At 37.1% G+C, this 20,738-nt stretch overlaps 1 protein-coding gene across 1 annotated transcript in view; it reads right to left on the bottom strand.

Moving 5' to 3' along the window:
• FER (FER tyrosine kinase) overlaps positions 1-20,738 on the bottom strand; it is a 192,950-nt gene that overhangs the window by 79,806 nt on the left and 92,406 nt on the right. Inside the window, exons 12-13 of the mRNA XM_075725939.1 lie at positions 15,886-16,089; positions 9,445-9,567 (exon numbers count right to left, since the gene is read on the bottom strand). Coding sequence (XP_075582054.1) covers positions 9,445-9,567; positions 15,886-16,089 — 327 coding nt within the window. The remainder of the gene's footprint in view (positions 1-9,444; positions 9,568-15,885; positions 16,090-20,738) is intronic.

Here is a 20,738-nt window from a genome sequence, read left to right as displayed (position 1 = left end):
CCTTAAGTTCACTGCCCTTCTACACACAGTCACACATACACACACGCAAAAGTGAAAACTACATATTCGTGAGGTTTCTTTCCACATATGTGAATAGAGAAGACAATTTGCATCTAAAGAAGACAATGACATGCTAAAGGGCAGTGGTACATATTTGCCAGCAGCTCCATGGAAGATGTGGGTACGCTAAAGTTTGCAGCTACAGAAAGAACAGACATCTGTTCTCTTATTCTCTCCTACCCAGGAAATCCACAGGAAAAAAAAGTCTGCTGTAATGCCATCACCTTCCATGCAAGTTTCTTGGAAAGGACTTTGATGCAAATCCATGAACACACGCACCATCCTACCATTCCATATGAACATGTGTTGCTCCAAAGCACTGCAGGATCTTTTTATGTTAGGGTGATCCTCCTGAGAGGAAACATGCTTGCTCTGAATAACGCATTCTGTTTGTGATATGGATACTGGAATTGCCGGTCCAAGTTATATCCAGCATTTTAGTTTGGAAGACATGTAACTATCATTATCTTATTCTTCCAATATATACTAATGGAAACCTCAGGTGCTTCTGAGATAATGTGTGAAGATACACGTATGTCAACCTCTATGAATTCCAAAGAAGCTGCCAACTATAGCAGACACATGATTTGCTGCAATCACATGAAGCTCCACACAAACTAATCTACACTCCTGTAGGGAGGTGAAGAAACAATTTTAACAGCTTTAATGACAGGAAAAACAACTGTTCAGCACTCTTCCTCTGTCCAGGTAGAAACATGACAATGACATGTTGCTTAAGCATCTGGTAGATTTTGATGTTACACACATAGTAAGCTATTTCAACATAAATATTTACTTATTGATAAAACCTATATAAAATTACATTCCTGATCAACAACAACAACACAACCCCGAAACCATAAATCTGCATTTAAAATTTGTAGCTAAATTAAGACTTCTTTTCTTTTAGCAAGTTTAAGTACCTACACAATGTCCTACACAAGGATGAAGGCATCTGGTACCAAAAAAGAATAGATCAGAAAGGCAAATACTTAATGACAAAACAGCCTGAAAAAATAAAATGGAATCAAAACCCATGTTAGATTCCTTGCTATCACCTTCACCAACAATCCTGTGTTTTCCTAGTGTCTTCTCATCATGTTATAAAAGGAAAACAAAAGCAAAAAGCCTAGCTTGCATACTATGTATGTCTTCAGCTGATTTGTAGAAAGAATCTGTCCATATTAATCACCACTTCATCGAAAGAATGTGAAACATTTCTTGGCCATTCTTTTGAGCGTCTAAATAAAAAGTTGTCTCAAAACTCTAAGGAATAACATCTATTCTTTCCCCCAGAATAATTAGCACAATGTGGACAATGTGTGTGTAAACCATATGCTATTATTCACCTGCGGTAAAACATGTGGAAAGACAACACCCCAATTATTGTATTTTCCTTAGAGAGAGGAAAAATGCTCTATGAACTTCTGCTGCAGTATCACTGCAGAAAAAGTGACAGTCAATCTCATGACTATTTTAAAATCTACAGTAGCTTTGATCTGTAAGTCACTGATAGCCAATGGAGGTCCACTCTTCCTGGTTCCTCTTTACAGCGTTTCACTCCTTTTTAACATTTTGTTCCGCTTAAACTGGTGGAGGCTAAAATAGTTGGAGGCCATCACAAGCTACTTCACAGTATCGCATCATGCCTAACTATAATCCTACAAACGTATTTAAGAACACAGATTCTGATTCTTACTGTTAATCTATGCTGTGTTTTTTGACCTGTGAGAGCCTACATTCAAGTAAGGTTTCATACTTGTCAGCTACATCCTGTGAAAATATTGTAAACTCAGAACATTATTTTATTAAAGCCACACTGACTGCACTAGTAAAACCAAGAAGAATATAACTAGAGGCTTACACAAAGTTTGTAACTCACAATTTTATAAAAAATAATTATTATAGAATATGGGACTTGTAAAGGTGGAGCAGCAGTCAGAATCCATTAAAAAATCAGGCTGTTACTTCAGCAGAAAAGTAATTTACTACTGCAATCCTACCCAACTCTAATAAAATTTTATTATTGTGCTCTATTAACATCTGATTATAAAGCTTCCTTTAAAGACACTGAGCATAAGTCCCAGTTTTTATAAAGGTGTGACATACACCCAGAATACTACAGAACACAGTCAGTCCTTTGATTTTCACATGTATATACAAAATGTTAGCAATAAAATCTGGTAATTCCAAATAATCTTTGCTGAAGGAAGCTTTAATTGAAGTAGTTTATTCTCCTAGTTATCAGTTTTTGTCAAAACCCCCTTCCTCTGAAATCTTCCATTTAATATTTTTTTTTCCCTCCTAGCAACGTACTTTTTAAATTTTTTGGTAAGAATGGCTTACTTCCATCTCCTGCTTCATAAATTTTGGTTCTTTTTCCTAATTCCTACTGTTTCAGTTGTGTTTGAGATAATTCCTTTTGCTCAATTTGCACACCACATAGCAAGCAATATGGCACTCTAATTTTTTATATGAATGTACAGGAACCAGGAATGCACATGCAACCAAGGTGCCCATTTAGTATTTCTAGGACAGAAATTTCTCTTTAAAAGGTTGATCAAAAATAACATGTTGTTTGCTAAAATGGAATTAATAACTTGATAAAATATACTTTTTTCTAGGTTTTGAGTATAAGCTAACACTTACACCCTTTGAGTATGTTATCTTCCAGTTTTATTCTAAAAGTGATCGTGGAAAGAAATATCGTAAAGACAAGACTGAACCAGAAAAAATTAATTAGAGCAGATTTTTAATGCCAGGGCCTTTAGAAAAACGCTACAGAAAACTTTGATCACTGGATATAAAACGATCTTTGTTACTCTTTGCTCAGGTAGCCTCATGTGCCTCTGCTATTACAACACATTTTTAAGAGATTTTTTGAGAAAAAATCCTCTAAATTTTAAAAGTAGTCAAGATACCTGAAATTACACATATATTTGATTTAGTACTTTGATAACACAAAGAGAAAAATACACTTCTTTTTCCCTTTTCTCATTAGGATGCAACACCTTGACAAGTACAGGCCACCATTATGGAAGATGTATTCCTTTTGTTACATGATAGAAATATTGCAACCCTCTCTGCTAAAAAACCTTAAAAGTAAATCCTGTAACACCTCTAAATTCTGAGGAAACAGGAACATAACTAAAAAGCATCTCTAGTATTAAGATACGAAACTCTGTTATCAAATATCTGTATCTGCAGGCTTTTCTTCAGATTCCAGAATTAAACTAAAGAACCTGCTGAAAATCTCCCTAAATTCTCCTATTATACTAAAAAAATACTGCCAGTTTCCCTGACATATTAATCACAGGCCTTCTGCATGATCATAATACTACTGAATGGCAAATGTGCAAAAAGATTAATTTCATCCTTATGTAATAAATATAGTCATTTTCTATAAGTACATCTTTTCCATATTATAAATCCTTGCTTCTCATTGTGGATTTAATTTCCTTAAAGAAAATAAATGATATATTTTAACATTTTAAAATGCATGTATCAGACTTTAATCATGCTCATGAGAATTACAGCTTTGGGTCAAAAATCAACACACAGAGACCATGACCACCAGGTGTTTCTCAGCATTCCTACAAACCTGGCCAGATGCGTGGGTACCATGGAGATAATTCACAGTGGGATCCTCTTTGGAGCTACAAACCTAGCCTAGGTAAAATTGTGATAACTGAATCGCTCGCTGCTATATCCTGTTTCTTCTTTTCATATGAGATTTCTGCTCTTAAAGAGGTGTCTTCAGGTCAAACAAATGCAAGATGATCTTCCCAAAAGGAAGCTCCAATTACTGCAGTTATTTCCCTTTTCAGCACCTTAACTCTTTCCTGTCACAAGATGAGACTCTCTAATTGAGTGACAGGACTACACTGTGATAAACTTGAAAGTCTCCTTGCCAAGTCTCTTTGCTGCTCTCCAACCTCTCTCAGCAGGCCTAAGAAGGCTTGCCTGAAAGCGAGGCTATTCAGCAACCTCCTCCAATTCCTCCATGTCAGCCTTGCTGGCCTGAGAAACACACACACCTGCAACACAAGGCTGTGTACAACACACCACACGTTGTCTACAACAGTGAACTTCATCTTGTTTTTGCGAACTAAACCAAAACCAAACAAAACACCTGCAAAAACAACCAACACTAAGCAGGGCCAAAAGCCAGGAAAACAACTTTTGGTTAGCTTTGCACGGATAAATGTATAACTAATTGCTAAAAGAGACACTATTAGTTCTGTGATACAACTAAGAAGTTGAAACATGGAGCAGATAGATTGTTTACGCTTTCCGTCTTTGAAAGCTGAGCTCAAAGACTTCTGTATACAAACTACAGCTCGAAGTGTTCACTGACTGAAAAATTAGGGTCATGTCAGATTTTTATGAGTGCATTTTCATGAAACTAATCTCTCTACCTTTATCTTCTCACTTAAATTTATATTTCTTCATCATTTCTTTCCATGTCTAACTCACTAACATACTCATACCTTGCAAGACAGCATCAGATCTGCACGGAATTCTCATGTCATTTGCAAACTTATTCATCAAAATTAGAACCACTACTATGAAATACATCTCCTTTTTTCTTTTAACACATTCATTCATCTCAATGTTTTTTATGGTTCATCATTTTCCCATGTACAGAAAATGTTTGAGGCCATATCACAAGCTTCTTTGTCACATCAAAATAGATCCAGAATTTTTAAATGAAAGTTACTGGCAACAAGTACATAGCCTAGCTGATCTGACATAGTAGCAGTTAATTTTTTTTCATGAGCTCAGAATTTGAATTTATTACAGAGGATCCGAAGACTAGGACTACATTAGGACTAGTAAAATAGTACCAGATCTCCAGAATGAAACAGTTGGTGCTGAGGACCTGGAACACACATTTTGGGGGAAAAGCATTATTTCAGACTAGATCTCTCCTGGTTCTGAAGACTGAACTCCCTCTCATCAGCAGTTGTGCATCTTCCTATTCTGTTTCAGCTGAAAGGAGTAAAGTTTGAATCCTTGGAGACTGCTCAATGATGGAAGCACAGCATCCTAAGTGGACCAGGCAGATTTGCTTCAAAGGTGTATTTCTGATCCAAAAGAAGAAATTAATGCAGATATATCCAAATAAAAATTATATTCCATATTTCCTTGATGATTCTCATTCCTAGTAGTCAAATTGAAGCATATCCACAGCTTAATACAGATTTCTTAAATGTAAAAAATTTATTTCAGAAAATTTAAAAACCTCCACAACATGAGGTCAAAGATGTTAGAAAGTTAAAATATATTTAATATGGTTAAAATAGCATTTCTACTAATAAAGTTCTTGGGTGTGCATTCACGTTACTCAGGGGCTCTGCATGCCAGTCATTCCATCAATAATAAATTGAAGAACATAACATGCATTTTTTCTAAAATATTATAAATAAATATGAGAGACTTTTCCATTAAAGAAATCACTTGCAGATATCTTTTTAATGCCCTCAGTTTTTCTAATTTAAATTCTATTATTACAGTATCATTAAAATTCCAAGCAGGCAGATTTGGTCTACATGAAATGGGACATGGGACAGGCCTTTTGTGGCCCAATTAAGAGCATTCCTTTCAAGGGCAACGTCACAGAAGGTGAATGCTAATTTTACTAATATGGTAAAGGAGGATGAATGACTGTGGGAAGGAAGGAAAGCAAACACAAGCTACAGAGCATAATTTTTTTTCTGTGAAGTTCTCTGTCATATTTAACTTTCCCTTTCTAAATAGGTTATTGCAGGGACAGCAATTTGCATAAAAAGATTAAAGATTGCACAAAATGTCCAAGATGGCTTTGCAGCTATAATACGAACAAAGAAAAAACAGTCTTTGCAGATGTCAAATAATTTTTAAGGAAATGACCAAAGATATTCTGATAATAGCATACAATGCATAAAATACCCCCAACACTAGGTGTCAGAGTGCATATGCTATTTCTGAAAATAAATTAAAATTCTCCGTTTCCCCATATGAAAGCCAAAGTTCCATGCATATTACGAAGGAAAGCTCACAACACTCTTTTCAATTAGTTCTGAAATACTTTCTTCCAACAACTAGTTTTTATCAGATGGGAGAACTAAAATCATAAAATTGTAGCTCAGTCTGAAAGGTATGACAAAACAAAACAATTTAAACATTTTTTTTAAACAGCTGCTGTAAAACAATTTAAATCATCTAACTAACACTCTTTTCAATACTGTCTTGCATGGTTCAAATTGCTGGTCATGAAGCACTAAGTACACTATACACTGGTTTTACTTTACACAAAATGTAAGTAGCTATGAGGCACTCAAATCACATTTCATAAATTCTTGAAAGCCTGCATACAATATATGTAATACGTATGTTTGAAAAAACCCTATACAATGAAGTTTCCTGTCACCCAATACTCTTAGCACTAACAGTGAGTATTACCATGGACATCCTTTCCATTACTTCGAGTAACCAATCAGAATGAAAGCTGAAAAGTTCATCAAACTTAAAGGAATACTCTTGAATATTAAGACTGATGCCTACCAGCACAAAATAAGTCACATGACAAAATAAATGGAACCTGTGTGACTGGGTTTTATGGATAGATGCTGACTACTTGCAGCACTTTGGGAAACCTGAGTAGTCAAAGTAGTTTTTCACTGCAGCTCAAATCAAGTACCAACTGGTCATAAAACTAGCATGATCTTTGAGGAAATACTAATTTTAGTTAATACTAAGACTAACTCAAATCAAGCCCAGAGAGGAGTGGGCCTACTTCATTTTCCCCCTGAAAATAAGAAAAACAAAAAACTGACTTTGCACCCAGTGACAGTAGCGAAGTTAAAAAGCCTGTCTTAAAAATTGTCCTCCATCACTTTGTAAGGAGGTTATGATACATCTGAATATAGTGGTAGCAGTATGGATTCAAGTCCTGGAAAGACCCACCACACAGTCATACATGTCTGCATGGTTATCATCAAGGGATTTTAGACTATCCCTATGTGCAGGTACACCTCAAAGGACATGACATCAAGTACAGTAATAGAGAAATGATCAGGAAAGTCATTTGAGACCATATTTCTTCCACAGTATAGGTACTAGAAAAATTCTTTGACTATACATAGTTACACAAAACTACGCATAAATTAAAACTTAACTTTATAAAAAGAATGATAGCAAAATTAAACAAAAATGTCGGCAATATGGAAACTCCCTGTCTTCAAAGGAAACAACAGAGAATGAAGAGATGATGTTTTCCAGATGTTGTTTTCCTGTTTAACCTTAACAGAGAAAACTGAGACTAAGTTCTGTTATAATTTAATATGTAGTAACATACTGCACTGTAGTTTTATATTTGCCAAAACATGGCTGCTCTCACAGTACGTACATTGTACAAAGGCAGAAAAAAAGCCAGGAAACAGAAAGAGCATTAAGCTTTTAATACAAATACGGTATCATAAAAGACAAAAACTTGCAAACAGATATAAAAAGACTTCATTTTGAGTTTGACAGCCCTTTATTTTTAGCTTAAACAGTTGTTTTAGAGTGGTTTTGAGGATTCCCAGGGAAAGAATGGCACGCACACACAGACCATCTAGCAGCACAAAAGATTTTATTAACTACAATACACGCGTTCAGCAAAGCAATAATCTTACCGACCTGAGGACTGTGAGGAAGACGGTCCATCCATACAATCTTGTGCCGTCTTGCGCTGCGAGCTCAGCCCAGTGGTCGGTAGGTGCCAGCTTTACGTGGGCATGCCCACGGAGGCAACGGTGACCTCGCTGTACACCAGCCCACCCCTCTTCAGGAAATCCCAGTATTTATATGGCAGAGGAAACAGGTTTCAACACACGTGGCCAGCGAGTGCCGAAAACACACTCTGGTTGCAACAAAGGGAGCCTATGGCACGTGCACCCGCTGGTCAGGCACACTGCACGCGACATAGTCATCCCATCTATTGGTTCATGGGCTTTGTTCACGCGGCGTATTACCATAATCCAGCAGTCACGTATCAACTATGCTCAAGCCAATAACAGGATGTTTGCAAAGCAAGCAAAATCATGAGCTGTACCTTGTATCTTCCCAGTTCCAATCCTCCCTAACATTTCTCAGCTTTTTTTCTCTATGGTCAGCACTTCAAACAATAAATTATCTGTCTCTTGTGCTAACTGCATTCCTCCGCTATCTACTTCTCACCCAGTGTCCATCCATGGACCAAAATTCCATCTTTTAACCCTTCCGTACACAATAGTTTGTATCAAAATACAATTATTCACACATCAAAAATAATGTCCTATTCTTTCTCGTAAGTTCTACAATGAATTTAAGCAATATTTTGTGTTCAGTAAAGTGTCAATTTGGTAAACAGCAAGACATTAAGCTAAAATGTGTATTAAAAAAGACCTATTCTTTAAATTTTAAAATTACATATAATAGGTAAGCACAGGTAAGTGTAAAAAAATCATGTTAATTTTGAGAAAGGGAATACACTATGCTTTAATTTCTTAGAATTATTAGCAGAAGAGAACTAGGACCTTGGAGTAGGAAACTAACTCTGAAATACAAATTGTTATGCTTCCTATAATTTTGTAGGACACAGAAGGTGCTTTACACATGCTTGAAACTAGCCTTTTTTTAAAAAAAAATCAAGAACTCATAGTTAAAATACAAAGATTTAGGTGGAAAAGAGTTGGTTTATGAATGAGATATCAACTAAGTAGATACTAACTGTAAAACTACTGGAAGAAGCCAAGGAGATTCTTAAGCTTTCTAAATGGTGATATAGTTTAATATTTCCATCCCTTTTCATTTCCCTCCTGAAAGACTTTCTGCAATAGCTTACTGATTTAAAAGGGAATTTTTATTTCAAATTTGCAATGACATTGGAGTGACAGTACCTTTTTCTTGTCTGTATAGCTTATATCTGAGATATAAAATAGAGACAAAATGGAGTTGTAACTCTTCTAAATTTCATGAGAACTTTACCACTTAAAGCACACCATTTTATCAAAAAAATTTCTTCGTCACAACTTTATGGGCAATGAACTACTACTTTCAATTACTGAGTAGTGAAATCCAAATGGGAAACCGAAAGGAAAAGTAGGAGGATATTTTGTGAGATGCTGAATGCCATTTTTTCAAGATAGCAAAGATTTATTGTAAGAATCAGGATGGACTGTTATTTTAAAGGAATGAGTTGCACAGAGCAGAGAAGGTTGAAAAAGCTCAGAAAAAGAGACAAAAAACAAGCAAGAATGAAAAATCTGAGCAGTTGCACAGGAACGTATTTTAAATGACAATACAACCACCACCACCACCACCACCACCACCACCCCCATTATTTTCAGTTAAACAGAGTTCTTGGAATATATGTATTACCTTAACAACAGGATTCAGCAGAACAACACCTGATTTCTTTGTAATAACTTGCTTTGTTGTGTAATGATGTTCTATAAGCTGAGGAATAGTTGGAAACCCAGTTCCTTCAAAACGATACTGATTCTGTATGGAGGTAAAAGGAAATAATTGTTTCTCTACAAGCAATATTTTGAACAAGAAACTGCAAAAGCACATTACCAAGCTCCCGTCACTAGTAATAAAACAAAGAAATGATCTCTTTTTGCAGAACTAGATTTCTTTCCTGATCTCTAATAGCATTTCTAATGAATTAAATGGAATGACAGTTAGGAAGATGATAAATTAATAAATGCAAAATTTATGCAAAATAAATGCATCACTCATTTAAGGCAACATGATAATATAACTATTTATTTAAACTCTTAATTTAAGAGTTAAACTGTTAAACTTAAAACTGACAGAGTGAAATATAAATATTATAAACCAGAAAAACCAACACTAACTTCCTAATTACTTGAAGTTCTAAGAAGTTCTAAGAATTACAGAAAACAAACTAAAAAATAAGCATCTGACAATAAAATAGACAGGAGACAAGTAACACTGCCTTACTCAGCTTTTACTGCATTTACATTGTTTGATAAAATTAATAAACCCCTGGCATAGAGTATAAGATGCATGATTGGTCTTTAATAAGCAGTATATACCAGAAGAGTCTACAGCAGCTAAAAACAAAGGCAGGTCATGCATACAATTCATAGAGAAGTTGGGCATGATAAAATTCCTCCCTCCACCACTTCATGACTTTATTGCTTTTTATATGCAGAATTGAACACAATGGAAACAATTAAACCTCTTAATATTTTCTTAGAAGCATGTACCATTTTCTTAGCAAAGACTGCTATGACATATCATTCTTTCCGGTGTTAAGGGGAAAAAATGTATTTTCATTGCTTATCTTTGCCCACACACTTCACTGGGAAAAAAATTGTAAACAAGTGTTTATTTCGTGCTCCTGAGTGGCTTAAATTATACATTGCAGCTGACTGGGAAACAGGACAAAGCCTTGTGCCTATACCAGACTCAGCATCTACAGTCAGAGAACTAGTTCCCCAAGAGAAGAACTGCCATAAGCCAGCCTGACAATGGCAACAATAAACAAGTACTGCAATTAAAAAACGTCAAAGCAAAGACCGTAATTCAAGTTCATTTACACAACTGGGCAATGAAAACCTGTACCACTGGCATGCAGGCTCTTTTTTTCCTAGCTCCCAGGGTTAAATTCCTTGCACAATGCATTATAAGTTTCTCTTCCTTAGAATCACAGAATCATAGAATCATTTAGGTTGGAAAAGACCTTTAAGATCATCAAGTCCAACCATTAACCTAACACTACCAACTCCACCACTAAACCAATTAAGGGTAGAGTAGTAATTTCATGTTTCCGGGCTTGATGGCTGGATTAAGTATAATGAAAGTAAAAACTAGGAATCATTAAGATTGGAAAGGATCTCTAAGATCATCAGTCCAATCATCAACCCAACACCACCATGCCCACTAAACCATGTCCCAAAGTGCCACATCTACCCATTTTTTGAACACTTCCAGGGATGATGACTCCACCACCTCTGGGCAGCCTGTTTCAATGCTTGACTACCCTTTCCGTGAAGAAATTTTTCCTAATATCCAATCTAAACCTCCCCTGGCACAGCTTGAGCCCATTTCCTCTCATCTTATCACTAACTACCTGGGAGAAGAGACTAACACCCACCTCACTACAACCTCCTTTCAGATAGTTGTATAGAGCGATAAGGTCACCCCTCAGCCTCCTCTTCTCCAGGCTAAACAACCCCAGTGTTCAGGGGCTAAAGCATTAACTTCCTGAAACATGTTACCATTGTTAGTAAAGACAGCTTGGTTATGTCACCTATTTTAACATTCCTGGTTCTCTATCATAAAAATGTTTTCATAGTCTGAATACTTTTTGTTGTTTATTTTGTTGTTTAACTTCACTCACTTATTAAATAGTGACTCAGCTTCGACTGACCAGTAACACTAGCTCCCATTCCTTTAAAATAAGCTCCTTCGTATTTCTGTGCTGATGATCCATAGAATCTGATGTCCTAAGACTCTCACTAACACAATAACCAGTAATGCCTATTACTTCCTCATCTCAGACCCAGCCATGAGCCCATCTGCTGCCATTTATGTCAGACCTTCAGGGCAGACAGTGTTCTTTGATTCTGTGTATCTACACAGGATCCTGACCATTATTATGATCACTAACAAACAATTTGAAAATACCACCGCCTCAGATAGCAGCAGTGAAAAACAAGTGTCCTTGAATGACAGCAGTGAATTTTGATGCTTAAAGCCAAACGATGAACTCATTTATCACACACATAGTTTTATTAAGATTAGCCTTTAAAATAATGGTAAAACCAGAGAGAGAACACTTATGCAATTAAAGTACCACTGATGAAACAGGTATATGTCCCACTCTGCCCTTCAGTATTTGATTCAGAAAAAAATCTGTATATGGAGATGAAGTTTGGTCTCCGTATGGGGACCTGTCAGTGATCCAAGAGTGTGATTTGACGAGTCACAGAGACCAGATTCCACATTGTTCATACCAATGTAAACTAACAAACAAATCCCTTGTACTAAACTCTCCTCAAACTTCCCTATCAAAATGTTCATGAATACAATCCCTCGTGATATGACCATAACAGTCCCACCATCTACTAACTCCTTTTTAGAGCTTAATAAGCTTTTTCACTTTTCACATTAATGCTTTTTTCACAATAAATGCAGAAAATTCACCCCATAGAAGTGCATAAGGAGTCCTGCATTTCTTTATGAAAGCAGTTTGAACTTCTATGACTGTCAAGAAAATCTGCCATCAATGAATCCCAAGAGCAGATGAACATAATGCCCTATTAGTAGATGTACAAGCAGACAAATCTAGTGACCTAACGATGTTTGGAGTGTCGAAGCTATGCAATATTAAACAATATCAAACTTACATTTCAAATGTAATTCCTAAGAGAAAGTAGTGAAATTACAGAAACAAAGATAACCTTGTAAAAATTTTTTTTTGTGGAAAAACCAATACAAAAAAGAGTCAGCTTATAGGTAGGGGGGGCTCAAAGTAATACTTATTAAAAACCCCCTCTATTTTAACTGACTTGAAAGTCCAATCTACATTTTTTGAAAATCTACTTGCCACACACAATGATTTACTCAAAATTATTTCAAGTATACAATGTGCATTTATTTCTGCTGGGTCAGGATCAGAGAGCTCCAGGCATCTTGTAAGACTCCATGCATCTAGGTACAGGTAATTTTATCGCTGTTATTTTCTATTCAGCACTCGGATACGTGAAAACACTTTAAGGTCGTAAAATCAAAATAAAATAAACACTGACTTTGTGTAAAGCTTCACTTCTAGACCAGCATGGCTAAGTCAAGACAGGCTGGTCAAGCTAAAGAGCAAGAGGGAACTGCACAGGCAGTGGGAGCAGGGACAGGTGTCCTGGGAAGAGTACAGGGAAGCTGCCCAGTTGTGTAGGGATGGGGTCAGGAAGGCCAAGGCACGGCTGCAGGTGAATTTGGCAAGGGATGTAAAGAATACCAAGAAGGGCTTCTACAGGCAGGTCAACCAGAAAAGGAAGGTTAAAGAAAGTGTACCCCCCCGATGAAAAATAACGGTGACCTAGTCTCAATAGACGAGGAGAAGGCTGAGGTACTCAACACCTTTTTTGCTTCAGTCTTCACTGGCAACCTCTCTCCTCACCCATCCCAAGTCAATGGACCACAAGATGGGGACCAGGGGGGTAAAGTCTCTCCCACTGTAAGGGAAGATCAGGTTCGAGACCACCTGAGGAACCTGAATGTACATAACTCTATGGGACCTGATGAGATGCATCCCAGAGTCCTGAGGGAATTAGCTGATGTGGTTGTGAAGTCCCTCTCCATAACATTTGAAAAGTCATGGCAGTCAGGTGAAATCCCTGCTGACTGGAAGAAGGGAAATGTTGTGCTCATTTTTAAAAAGGGAAGAAAGGAGGACCCTGGGAACTACTGATCTGTCAGCCTCACCTCTGTGCCTGGGAAGATCATGGAGCAGATCCTCCTACAAGCTATGCTCAGCGACATGGAAGACAGGGAGGTGATTCAAGACAGCCAGCACAGCTTCACCAAGGGCAAGTCCTGCCTGACCAACCTAGTGGTTTTCTATGAAGGAGTGACTGTGTCAGTGGACAAGGGAAAAGCAATGGATGTCATCTATTTGGACCTCTCTAAAGCCTTCGACACGGTCCCCCACAACATCCTTCTCTCTAAATTGGGGAGATATGGGTTTGATGGGTGGACTGTTTGGTGGATAAAGAATTGGTTGGATGGTCGCATCCAGAGTGTCGTGGTCAATGGCTCAATGCCCAAATGGAGACCAGTGACAAATAGCATCCCTCAGGGGTCCGTACTGGGACCAGTGCTGTTTAATATCTTCATCAATGACATAGACAGTGGGATCGAGTGCACCCTCAGCAAGTTTGCAGACGACACCAAGCTGAGTGGTGCAGTTGACACACCAGAAGGATGAGATGCCATCCAAAGGGACCTGGACAAGCTGGAGAGGTGGGCCTGTGTGAACCTCATGAGGTTCAACAAGGCCAAGTGCAAGGTCCTGCACCTGGGACACGGCAACCCCTGATACCAATTCAGGCTGGGAGATGAAGAAATTGAGAGCAGCCCTACGGAGAAGGACTTGGCAGTCCTGGTGGATGAAAAGCTGGACATGAGCCAACAATGTGCGCTTTCAGCCCAGAAAGCCAACCGTATCGTGGGCTGCATCAAAAGAAGCGTGGCCAGCAGGTCGAGGGAGGTGATTCTGCCCCTCTGCTCTGCTCTGGTGAGACCTCACGTGGAGCACTGTGTCCAGCTCTGGAGCCCACAGTATAAGAAGGAATGGAACTGTTAGAGCAGGTCCAGAGGAGGGCCACAAAAAATGATCCAAGGGCTGGAGCACCTCTCCTAAAGGACAGGCTGAGAGAGTTGGGGTTGTTCAGCCTGGAGAAGAGAAGGCTGTGGGGAGACCTTAGTGTGGCCTTTCAGTACTTAAAGGGGGCCTACAGGAAGGATGGGGGCAATCTTTTTAGCAAGGCCTGTTGTCACAGGGCAAGGAGTAATGGATTTAAACTAAAGAAGAATAGATTTAGACTGGATATAAGGAAGAAATTTTTTACAGTGAGGGTGGTGAAGCAGTGGAACAGGTTGCCCAGAGAGGCAGTGGCGTCCCCATCCCTAGAAACATTCCAGGTCAGGTTGGATGGGGCTCTGAGCAACCTGATCTAGTTGCAGGGAGGGTTGGGCTAGATGACCTCTAAAGGTCCCTTCCAACCCAAAGCATTCTATGATTCTATGATTCTACAAGGAAAACTGCAGGTAAAAATTGATGAAAACTCCAACTGGACAAGTGCCCATGATCACTGATCCTGCAGAAGCCTTCCAACTTATATAAAGTTTGAAAATTATCACTGGCCCTCATTAAAAAGAAATAAACCAGGCACACAATATTAACTTCTCCCAGGCACGCTGCATCAGCTGGGGATTTAGAGAAGGAAATTCCCTCAATGTAAACATTGTTATGGGACTAAATTTGTTTATTTTTCTGTATATGGGAGATCTTATTACAAGAGACTGAAATATGCTTTGCCAGCATTACTGAATCAAAACTGAGAATGATTTGCTGCTATGTCATACTTCAATACAAATTTCTAGTATTGTAATGAGAACTGTCATATTTTGAATGAATTCTGAAAAGTAAAAAGAAAAACACATACCTTAAAAAAACAAGTAAAGCATTAAGAAGAATAAAAAGAAATACATTGGGTAAAGGCACATAAAAATTAACATAGTGTTTAAGATGACTAATTTTTCCTAAGTTCAAGCAACAAGGGGATCAGTTCTGGTCCTCAGAAGCATATATGCTGTAAACATCCACAAGCATTTGTGTTCTACTGAACAAAACAATATCCATAGGGCTAAAAAGAACATAAACATCTCCAGTGCAGCAGAGACTTCAATTACCAACTGTACAGAAACCAGCACAGATTATTTTCTTCTCCGTGAATGTTTCCATTTTTCAGGAAGATTCAATGGAATCTTTACAATCTGAATTAAAAGTAGCCTAATTAGCACCAACTATGAAAATGGGTTTATAAGTAAATAAATGTACATGCATAAATTAGTAGCAACAAGTTCTGGATTTCAAAATATTTACAGAAATATCTTGGCGACCTTTTCCCCTGATTTCAGCACTGAAGGAAATATTTCCAACAGCTTTCATATTTTCATATAAAGGCTAAAGCCATTTACCACAGTATATTATGTAGACCCTAAATTGTTTAGCTAAAAATATAAACTTCTTAACATTTAATATTCAGTACTATATCAGAGACGTACATCAGCATATTGTATGATAAAGTGTCTCCGTTGTCCATCTGAAAACACAGAAAGGACATATTCACCAGGTTTCCCGTGGCTCTCTCGCACCAAGAAGTCTCCTTGCTGTTTTAACAGCTCCTGGGCTTCTATTCTTGGAATTGCACCATGATACCAGTCTTGCTCAGCCAAAGGTTTCTCAGTGGTTGATATTACATCAAAGAACTTCGGAAAAATATTGAAGAAAAATGCTGTTATAACAGTATATTTTTAGAGCTTACTTTTACATGAAAAGCATGACAAACAACAATAATTTCTATTTCTGTATCTAAATTACATATTTCTATTAACAAACAAAATCAAGGCTCTTACATCTACACAAAAGGCATACTGATCACCTTCTTTTCTACTACCTAAAAAAATAATATATAAAAAGCAGGAATTTATGGAAACATCCATAAAACCATGTAATACTTTTCACTTGGCCTGCTATTTTTCCTAAGTCATACCAACTCTTTCTCACACATTCTGGCACGCTATTAACAACAATTCAAAATGAACCATTTCTTTATCCAGACAGAAACTTCTCAGACATAAAAACATAAGACATTGATTTACACAAAGCAGTTGAATTGGATAAACTGTTTTTACAGAATTTATCAATTGCATCCCAAATCAATTAATAGCTCTATGAGACATTTTTTCCTAGCATTTACACTGTAGCACAGAATATACACCTGGGTGTAACTGTGCTTATGAACTTTAGCATAGAATTTCTGAAGGCACAAAGATTGTAGATTATTTTCACTGGGTATAAATGGAAGGTAATGAGCTTTAACCTACAAGTCCACATATTAATTTTAACAAGCTTACATTGTTTAAGAAAACACTGAGGAAAACTTTATATTTTGTTCAATGACCACTTCAGATTTATTTGTTATGGCTAGAGAGACAAGCCCTTACTTAAGCTGTATGTCATTCAAAATTGTTAGTGCCAGAGCTCATAAAAGTTCTCACTGCCAGAGTGGTAAAGCTTTGAACAAAATAACACAGTGCGTACTGCATCGTGAGTTGAACAGATCTGTGAATGTGTCTCATGCAAGCCTGCTGAACTGCATTTTAGACAACGGCATGAAGACCCACACCTCAATTAAGCATGATCAAACAGATACAAAAAAACATACGATTCTTAATTAACCTCTCCTACTGTTCTGTCCTGATTAAAAAAAGGTTTTCTTTGTATCATCAAGGATGATATGGTATTTCCCCTATGGGGATAGGGAAAGAGAACAGAAACGCTCCATTGGTGCATGCAAGGGAAAAATTTGACATGGTGCAGCTATGGGTATGGTGGAGGCCATCTGCACGTTTCAGGTCTTCCTGGGGAGATATTTAGGTTAGGATGACTTACCTAGCCAAAAAACACTAGGAATAATCTCAGACTCTCAGAGTAGGAATGAGTAGACCCAATAAAGCGAATCTACTCAGAAGTTTTTGTTTTCAAGTATCTGTAATTCTTTAGCACTTTCACAGTAAAGTTTCCGGTATAAAAAGCCTTTTTCTGTGGGTTCCTGGCTGCCTTTCTACGTTATACCTCAAAAGGTCTAGTCTAGTCCAGGATCCTGATGGAAAACTGGAGAACATATTTAAAAGCCTGACAGAGCTCATATTCTCAGACATCAACACTGGAATCTAGAGCCCTGGGCCTATATCAGGGATAATTTCAGACATGAGATTTGAGGCCAGCACTGTAACCAACAGACTCATCACTAAAAAGAGCGAGTATGCTCTATTACAGATTTTGCTCTGTTGCAGATTCAGAGCTAGGAAGGACTATGTAAGAAATAACAACAGCTTGAACACAAAGTGCACACTGAGAGTCTTTAGGAGCAAAAGATATACTCCAAGGTACTGCGTTTATCAGCACAGGGAACTACTAAAAGCCCAAGATACTGTTTGGCCAAGGATGCAGTCGTATATTTCAATTTCATCAACAGTTAAACACTTTTCAGATCAGAGCTGTCTACCACTGTTAAATGACAATAAATCATCCTCTTTCAGAAATTCCTGAAAGAAAAAAATAAGCTTTCAAAATGTTAGAGGATGTTATTTACTTGAACATTTATTGTTCAAAGATGCCAAGTTTGACTCACCAGAAAACCCAGACCTCTGCTGTGCTACAAAGAAATGTTAAGGGGTTCAGAGTAGCAAAGCCTTTGTCACAGAAACACATTTCTACTTGAGAGGAAATGTTTCTAAGGATAAAAGGACAGTTCAGGGTCAATAAACTAGGTCATGGTCTTCACAAAGGAATGTTAAAAAAAAATTAAAAATCTAACATGCAATTCATTTTATAGCTTACTAAAGAGGAAGCCACCAGATAGTAACGTCTGCTTATGTTTGAATTGAGTCAAGTCCCAGTCACCGTTCAGACGATCATGATCACATCCCAGAATAAAACAACTTAAAAGCCTTTATGACAGAGAAAAAGCTTATGGAAGAACAAAAGAGCATGTTAGACATTGCTAACTATGGCAGTGTTTATGACACTAATGTCAATCTTCCCCCTTCTTTTAAATTTGGTTAAGCTAATATTTAGAAGCAAACAATGAAAATTCCACAAGGTATCCTCTGCTGATTGTGTCCCACCTTACATTACCCTTACTTTTTGACATATACTATGGGGCAATCATAATCAAGGTGGTTTCTGTGGTGAAACAAGCGGTAAGTATTCATGTTTTGAATGTTATTAAAATGGCATTATTTTTATGAACAAATCGTCCAACATATTTTCTGTATGATACAGCATTCACCCTGACTGGCTATGAAAGAAAATATAGCTGAAAGCCCAGAACAGTGCAAATGCAAGATATATAATAATTTTAATATTGATTTCAGCTCAGTGTACACCACTTAGTGCTAATGTTTTTACTGCATTTTATAGTTAAAATTAAATGGTTTAAATACAAGAAAGGTTAGTCTTTAAAGAAGATAAAAAGCTACATGCACAAAATTAAATTCCCATCTCTTTCCTTTAAACTCTACTGAGTTTAAATATCAGTAAGCAACTTAATATGACTAATTAGATACCTGAAAGAACAAGTCTGCATTCTAGGCCTCAATGTTTTACAATTTCACTTTGGGGATGAGAAGTCTTGCTCATTTGTATGTACACACTTAAGATAATCACTTAGTGATTCAACAGCATAACTGAAGAAATATTTTTCCAAGATTTTTGTTGTTAATTTGGCTGGAAGCTAAAAATAAACAATTAACAAAACCATACAGAAGGAAAGGAACTCACACTGTTGAATTTCTAGTCTCCCTCCCCCCTCCTTTCTTTTGCCTTTTCTTTTTCCTTCAAGATTTCAATTTATTGCCGTATTTAGCTCATGGGTTACTTGGGGTGGTGTGGGCAGTTGGGGGGCATGTGCCCTTACATACTTCATCACACTTTTCCTTCTAGAAGAGGGAAGTGCCCTCATATATGTCATCATGCTCCTCATGGACCTATTACTGTCCTCTTTACTTATTCTGAGCCCCCTTCTCTCTCCCTACTTAACAATCCATTGAAACAGCAGTTTTTCTCCAACAGTAAAATGAAGCCGTCCCCAGCCTGTTGCTTCTTTTTCGAGAGAAAAATTGAGCAAACAGCACTGTATTATTTCTAACTCCAAAAAATGAGATATTATTCCTTTACTTATGCTGCCAATGAAAAGAAAATAATAATGGGAATAAGATTTTATTAAACCAGTAGCCTACTGAGTATTGTATTTTCACATATATTCTAAGCTCAAACTTTGTGTACTTCCTTATTCTCCAGCTTTAAGCAAACAAAACATTTTGTCAAGACATTTTTTCTCTCCCAGTCTAAAAGAGGTGCACAGACACAGATCAGAAAGTAAAGCAATATATTTAGGTTGATAATTAGAGACAATTCCCTATGAAATTATCCTGCCTTTAGCCTCTGTGTACCTGGCTCATTCCCACACACTAATATGCCATATGAAACCAACATTAATTCCACCTATTATCCTATAGACAATAAAAAAGTTATCCTATAAATAATAACAGGTACCTGTGCCAAGCTCAAATGCCTCAGTGGCAAAAAAATAGGCAGACGGGCAGAAGCTGGCATTCATGAAGCAATTCATTCAGACTCTTCATTCAGTTCATTCATAGCACTGCATTACAGGTACATGACAGTTGCCCTTTTTCTTGTGTTTTCTCTCCTCATTTGATTAAACTTAAGTCTCTTGCTATTATAGAAAACTGGCTTGCATTTTGTCCAAGAGAAGCCACCTGAATCCCTAACCTTGATATGTTCAAACTATACTTTTTCTCTATATTACCGTCTACCTTCTCATTTGAGACATGTAAATCAGTTCAGTGCCAACACATAAGTAACAGTTAAACTCCTGTCTGCTTTTGCAAGTACAGGGTTTCTCTACAACTTTCTTTAGATGTAACAAAAAAAAAAATTCTTTTCTCTCATTACACACGAAATTCAACTTCTCCCACCAATTAAATATGGGACAGTGTTTTTAGAATAGCACTACATTTAAACTAAGATATGGCTCCACTTTTAAAGTTTCAATATACTTAAAACATATAATATGAAAACAGGTAGTTAACACCACATTTTTAGACTATATAAGGCTATACTCTATAAATGGTCCTTCTCCTACTCTGCTTTGAGATCCTTCTTTGTATTGGTCTATTTAAAAAAAGTAACAAATTCTTTTATGTATGTTATTATTATTTTATAATGCACCTTCAATAATCAATTTCCATACTTTGTTGGTGCATAATAAGTTTTAAGTACCAGTTTATACATTTAGGAATTATCACGGTTATGTAATTGACAGCAGGAA

The sequence above is a fragment of the Pelecanus crispus genome, chromosome Z (genome assembly GCF_030463565.1).
Source record: "Pelecanus crispus isolate bPelCri1 chromosome Z, bPelCri1.pri, whole genome shotgun sequence".
NCBI lineage: Eukaryota > Metazoa > Chordata > Aves > Pelecaniformes > Pelecanidae > Pelecanus > Pelecanus crispus.
Note: the sequence above shows the minus strand (reverse complement) of the source record. Positions and strands in the feature narration are given on the sequence as shown.